This window comes from Aegilops tauschii, chromosome 3 (assembly GCF_002575655.3).
Source record: "Aegilops tauschii subsp. strangulata cultivar AL8/78 chromosome 3, Aet v6.0, whole genome shotgun sequence".
NCBI classification, from domain to species: Eukaryota; Viridiplantae; Streptophyta; class Magnoliopsida; order Poales; family Poaceae; genus Aegilops; species Aegilops tauschii.
This window is the reverse complement of record NC_053037.3, coordinates 519,561,509-519,568,381: the sequence shown is the minus strand read 5'-3', so window position 1 is coordinate 519,568,381 and position 6,873 is coordinate 519,561,509. Positions and strand designations below refer to the sequence as shown.

Here is a 6,873-nt window from a genome sequence, read left to right as displayed (position 1 = left end):
TCAATCTAGGAGATGCTAGCAACGAGAGGGGAGGAGTGCATCTACATACCCTTGTAGATCGCGAGCGGAAGCGTTCAAGAGAACGGGGTTGATGGAGTCGTACTCGTCGTGATCCAAATCACCGATGATCCTAGCGCCGAACGGACGGCACCTCCGCGTTCAACACACGTACGGAGCGGGGACGTCTCCTCCTTCTTGATCCAGCAAGGGGGAGGAGAAGTTGATGGAGATCCAGCAGCACGACGGCGTGATGGTGGAAGTAGCGGGATCCCGACAGGGCTTCGCCAAGCGCAAGCGGGGAGGAAGAGCTGTCACGGGAGGGAGGGAGGCGCCAGGGCTTGGGGTGCTGCTCCCATGCGCCTCCCCACTATATATAGGGGTGGAGGGGGCTGGTTTCTTGCCCTCCAAGTCCATTGGGGCGTTGGCAAAGGCGGGGAAAAGAAATCCCATCATTTCCCTTCCCCACCGATTGTTATCCCCCTTTTTTAGGGATCTTGATCTTATCCCTTCGGGATATGATCTTATTCCTTCTAAGGTGGGATCTTGGTGCGCCTTGACCAGGGGTGTGGGGCCTTGCCCCCACTACCCACGTTCATGTGGGTCCCCCCATGCAAGTGGGCCCCACTTCAGAACCTTCTAGAACCTTCCCAGTACAATACCGAAAAATCCCGAACATTTTCCGGTGGCCAAAATAGGACTTCCCATATATAAATCTTTACCTCCGGACCATTCCGTAACTCCTCGTGACGTCCGGGATCTCATCCGGGACTCCGAACAACTTTCAGTTAACCGCATACTAATATCCCTACAACTCTAGCGTCACCGAACCTTAAGTGTGTAGACCCTACGGGTTCGGGGGACATGCAGACATGACCGAGACGACTCTCCGGTCAATAACCAACAGCGAGATCTGGATACCCATGTTGGCTCCCACATGCTCCTCGATGATCTCATCGGATGAACCACGATGTCGAGGATTCAATCAATCCTGTATACAATTCCCTTTGTCAATCGGTACGTTACTTGCCCGAGATTCGATCGTCGGTATCCCAATACCTTGCTCAATCTCGTTACCGGCAAGTCACTTTACTCGTACCGTAACGCATGATCCCGTGGCTAACTCCTTAGTCACATTGAGCTCATTATGATGATGCATTACCGAGTGGGCCCAGAGATACCTCTCCATCATACGGAGTGACAAATCCCAGTCTCGATTCGTGCCAACCCAACAGACACTTTCGGAGATACCTGTAGTGCACCTTTATAGCCACCCAGTTACGTTGTGACGTTTGGTACACCCAAAGCATTCCTACGGTATCCTGGAGGTTCACAATCTCATGGTCTAAGGAAATGATACTTGACATTAGAAAACTCTAGCAAACGAACTACACGATCTTGTGCTATGATTAGGATTGGGTCTTGTCCATCACATCATTCTCCTAATGATGTGATCCCGTTATCAATGACATCCAATGTCCATGGTCAGGAAACCATAACCATCTATTGATCAACGAGCTAGTCAACTAGAGGCTTACTAGGGACATGTTGTGGTCTATGTATTCACACATGTATTACGGTTTCCAGTTAATACAATTATAGCATGAACAACAGACAATTATCATGAACAAGGAAATATAATAATAACTATTTTATTATTGCCTCTAGGGCATATTTCCAACAGCGCCGTGGGTGGGTTCCGGTGGTGCAGGCACATAGGCTTTGGTCGGGGTGGGGATTCTCACTCCCCTATGAGGGTTTTCTTCACTCGCCTCGCCCAATCCTATGGTACGCCAGCTGTTGCGGTCGATACGCCCAATGCAGGGGCAGTGATGATTGCTGTGGCAATGGTAGGGGCATCGGTTGCGGCCGCCGACACATTTGTGGCGGCCTGGCCATTGTTGCCGCCAAGGTTTGGACTATCGACGTCTGCTCCACCTCCACCTCCGGCAGCACCCACTCCAATGCAGGCGGTAAGTATAGCACTCTCTTATACATGATTTTTGGTGCGGTTAGGTTTTTTTGGCGGTTGCTTCGATTCAATTTGAATCACCTCCGGTCGACTTGATCCAAGCAGGGATGAGTATCATCATTGTACCATTATTACTATCATTAGCGCCTCAACGCCATGCGCTAGATCCTCTCCAGCTCCGTCGCTGCAAGCCAGTCGTCCGCTGAGGACAGCCGCTGCCCAGGCCCCCGCCCCCGCAGATTCATCGTGAGTCCCCGTCCCAATCGTAGTGCATGGATGGGAGAGAAGCCGGCCCCGAGAAACGCCTCATCGCCTCCTTCACTGGAGCCTGCCCGGGCTTCGCCGGGGGCACCTCAGGCTGCGGCGAGACGTGGGAGAAGAGAGGAGGAAGGCAGCAGCGGAAGGTAGGGTATCGCCCCCGTGTTGCTAGAGAAGGGCGACGCAGGTGTTTTCTTCATCGGCTACCAAGAACATTCATCCTACTTCCATATATTTGTGTCCACTTTTTTTGCTTAATTTTGTCACAATTCCAGGCTGGAATTAGATCATGCCATGGCTCGAAAGAGACACCGGTAGCTTTCCTAAAGGATGTCAATTTTACCCATGGGCAAGGTATGGGCACACTTTTATACCCACGGATAGTACCCATATCCTACCCATTAAGTCATGGGTAGGGTACGGGTATAGTCTTGTACCCACGGGTATACCCATACCCTGCCCGTTTGTGAACTAATGTTAAGTTGTCGTCAATTATCCATTAATTTTTCATGTGACTCGTCTATTCCTATTGACTTAAGAGTATGTTGTGATTTCTAAATTTTGATATTGGTCAATTACTCATCTACCTGTTATTGCGCTGAGATAATTGTTTTTTGTCAAATGTGCTATCAATGAGCGTAAAATTGTGAACAACCTGTGTACTATTTGTCCTACCCGCTAGGTACCCAATGGGTATGGGTACCCGTCGGGTATGGGTATGGGTAAAATTTCATACCCATGAATACGGGTATGGGTAAAATTTTATATCCAATGACTGTACGGATATGGGTATGGTGCCATACCCTACCCATCGCCATTTCCTACTCGGTTTGGTTCTGATTACCGCCGTTTCCCGACAGCGACGGTTAGCACTCCCACTCCCAACGGCATTTTAAAAACACGCGCCAAAAAGGCTCCATCCCATGCTTCCCGCCCGCGCTAACTTTAACAACTTCCTTGGCCTCCTCCGGGAAGCAAGGCCTTCCGTCCACTCCACCCTTGCCCCACCTCCCGTCTTCTCATCCCATCTCCTCTCCTCCTCCTCCACTTCTCCCCTCCTCATTCTGCGCCCCACCCCAGCCCACCACCGCCGAACCTCTCTCCATCTCCGCGGGGCTCTCCGGCGCACCCCCTCGTGCCTCGGGGACCCCGATCCGCCGCCCACACCACGATCGTTTCATCCATCACACCCCTCTCCCGGACGCCCCTGCTCGTGACTCGCGCCTGAGCGAAAGGGAACACCAGCTAGCTTGGCAGCTCGCTTGATGGAGGAGGAGCTGAGTCAGATGGAGCCCGGCGCGAAGGTGACGCTGCAGCGGCAGGCGTCGTCGGGGTCCCTGACGCAGGGCCCGTCGGGGGAGCTCCGGCGGCAGACGTCGCTGGAGTCGTCCCCCCGCTCGGGGCGCGGCGGGAACCGGCACCTGTTCGGGCGGCAGTCGTCCATGGACCCCAACCGGCGGCGCGGCCGGAGCCAGAGCCCCGTGGGCTCCCAGGCCGACCAGGACCTCGCCGTGCCGGACAACCTCGACTCCACCATGCAGCTGCTCTTCCTCGCCTGCCAGGGCGACGCGCCCGGCGTCGAGGCACTGCTCCGCGGCGGCGTCGACGTCAACAGCATCAACCTCGACGGCCGCACCGCGCTGCACGTCGCCGCCTGCGAGGGCCACCGCGAGGTCGTCAGCGTGCTGCTCGACTGGCAGGCCAACATCGACGCCCGCGACCGATGGGGCAGCACGGTCAGTCATCAACCATCCGAGTTCATCCAAATAATTCAACATAATATTTTCTTTCCCCTTTCATTGGCATCAGACGATCGATGTCTCATTGGTTTCTCTGGTCATGTATATGTAGGCCGTGGCCGATTCCAAGTGTTACGGCCACATGGACATCTATGATCTTCTGAAATCTCATGGTGGAAAGGCCCCGGTATGTATCTGTCTTTCCATCACATCAACTGCCTCTTTGATTTGTTTGATCCATGGATGGATTCGTGGTCCATGTGTTGGTCTCTGTCTCTCTGACCGTCTATAATTTGCAGAGAAACAGGAGGACGCCGATGATGGCGTCGAACCCCGGGGAGATACCGGAGTACGAGTTGAACCCCGGCGAGCTCCAGTTCCGGAAAGGGGACGAAGTGCTCAAGGTGGTGCAATTTGTTTTCTTTCCATTTTCAGTTCAGATAACAGAAATAGCATGAAGCTAGTGAAAAAATAAGAGGGGGAATTAACGGTGTGCACGTCGAACAGGGCACGTACCAAGTTGCAAAATGGAACGGAACCAAGGTCTCCGTTAAAATAGTCGACAGAGAAACCTACTCCGATCAGGAAGCCATGTGAGATGCAGATCTCAATCCTCAATTCCTCACCCTAAAGAGCCCAACCAGTTTATTTACCCAACAATCATGTTTTTTATTTTTGCATTTGTTACAGAAACTCTTTCAGGCATGAGCTGACGGTGTTCGAGAAGGTCCGGCATCCGAACGTCGTTCAGTTCATCGGAGCCGTCACGCAGAACATACCCATGATGATTGTTTCTGAATACCATGCAAATGTATTAATAATGTCAAAATAAGACTTTTACTTAGGCCATTATATCTAGCTTACATACCTATATATCCTTAGATGGACTAAGTCATGCAGTTATTCTGAAACGCAGGCTGATTTAGGAAGCCTTATTCAGAGGAAAGGAAGGCTGAATGGCCATAAGGTGCTGAGATATGCCCTTGACATTGCCAGGTATATCTACTGATCCCAAGAGAAGATCAATCTTTGAAAATTGAAACATGTGTCGTATTGTTCTTCATTCGACAAAAGACGAAGCTCCATGCCGAAATGTGCATCAGTGCTAATGATCTTACTTGTTTTCGTCGCGGCTGACTCTGGATGTTCAGGGGCATGACTTATCTGCATCAGTGCAAGCCAGACCCCATCATCCACTGCGACCTAAAGCCAAAGTAAGATGAGGAAATGAAGCAACCTGGCCTTGTCCGTTCTCTTGCTTGCATTTGCTTGGAATCGTAAATACGCCGCGCACGCATATTTGGATGATTCAGAAAAAATAGAATTGCCATGGTTGTGCCGTACTTTACTATTTGAATCTTGGTAAGGTGCCAGAAATATCTTCCTGGATAATGGAGGCCTAATGAAGGTCGGGGGGTTCGGGCTGATGAGGCTGTCCAAGATGGCTCCTGACAAGGTGAAACTGATGAACCACGAGGCCATCGTCGACACCTTCAGTAAGTCCACTCTCATCAACCAAATATAAACGAGAATCATTTCAGATAGTGCTTCGCCTGACAAAGCTTAATCGTACTATTCCGTAACCTAGGTTACTACACTGCGCCTGAGATGCACAGGAACGAGGTGTTCGACATGAGCGTCGACGCGTACGCATTCGGCTTCATCCTTTACGAGGTCAGTACGCCTTTCTGCTCCATATATGCAGTTACTCTGCGATGTGCACAAAGCAGAGCAGAGAACATTACCAGCTGGGTTTCAGACTTGATAACTTAATCGCCCCTGTGATCATCATCAACTCAATCTTTTGTGGTGTGATGTGATCATCAGATGGTTGAAGGACTACCCAACATGGAATCCACAACCGTCATAGCCCGATGCGAGGGGATGCGGCCGTCGCTGAAGAACAAGCTCAAGGGGTACCCTTCAGACTTCAAAGGGTGAGTTTGCTTCTGAACCTGAAAACACTTTAGTTCACTATAGATCAGTTTTTTTTTGGAAAAAAATGTTCACTAGATCAGAACTAGAAACTTTCTTCTACCCTGGGTGTATGCAATGCAGGCTGATCGAGGAGTGCTGGGACACGCACCCGATGGCGCGGCCGACGTTCTCGGAGATGATCGTCCGGCTGGACAAGATCTACGCGCACTGCATGAAGCACGGGGCCTGGAAGGAGTCGCTCAAGATCTGGTCCGTATCCCGGCGACTTAAGCGTTTCAGGCTCAAAATCCGGAAAAGGATGAGTTCATCGTAGTCACTGAACACTGAAAGTTTTTCCTCTCTGCGTTTTGTTCGGCAGGAAATGACACGGGCCAGTCTCTGTGTACGTGCGTAGGCGCGCGAACGCGTGGGGTGCTGATGGAGCTGGAGGATCACCGCGCCACCTGCCATGTCGAGTACATGCATACGTACTGTAAAAGATTAATTACATGAGCGTATACGGTCTTTTTTTTCTTGGCTGATGTATTGTCGAACGAAGAGTCTGAACACAACAATGATGCTCTACTGCAGAAGCTAGGATATATCATGATGTATGTTTACGATGTCACTTCTTGAGAAATATGGCTTCGTTATCATGTGACTAGAGTGACAAATTGCAATCTATGGTTGGGTTGTTTGTGTGATTTTTCTTCCCCTGTGATGTTTGGTGACTCGAATCCCTCACATTGTAGGTTGTGAACTTTAAGATAATCACCGATAAATTGTTCCCACGTGTTTAGAATGGGAGGATAGTTGTATGTTTTCCACTTACAAAGCATAGGATACGTAATGCACCTCGATGCGCTATAGTTCGTCCTAATTAGGGCTGGACCAAAACCTCGTAGCCCGCGAGCTTAACGAGAGCTTGATAGTTCGGCTCGTTAAGCTCATAGCTCGCTTCTTAATGAATAAAGTCAATCATCGATTTCA

At 50.6% G+C, this 6,873-nt stretch overlaps 1 protein-coding gene across 2 annotated transcripts; it reads left to right on the top strand.

Annotated features, from left to right (window-relative positions):
* Positions 1-3,150: 3,150 nt before the first annotated feature.
* On the top strand, positions 3,151-6,587 carry LOC109786363 (integrin-linked protein kinase 1). Of its 2 annotated transcripts, XM_020344934.4 has the most exons (12): positions 3,151-3,963; positions 4,079-4,153; positions 4,266-4,370; positions 4,474-4,559; positions 4,657-4,777; positions 4,883-4,962; positions 5,118-5,180; positions 5,341-5,462; positions 5,555-5,640; positions 5,794-5,903; positions 6,025-6,153; positions 6,263-6,587. In XM_020344934.4, the coding sequence occupies exons 1-12, from the start codon at positions 3,493-3,495 to the stop codon at positions 6,267-6,269; spliced, it is 1,455 nt and encodes a 484-aa protein (XP_020200523.1). In that variant the 5' UTR covers positions 3,151-3,492; the 3' UTR covers positions 6,270-6,587. The 2 variants fall into 2 exon arrangements, with proteins under 2 accessions (XP_020200523.1, XP_073367054.1); XM_073510953.1 differs by lacking the exon at positions 6,263-6,587 and having other exon boundaries at positions 3,164-3,963; positions 6,025-6,254.
* Positions 6,588-6,873: the final 286 nt, after the last annotated feature.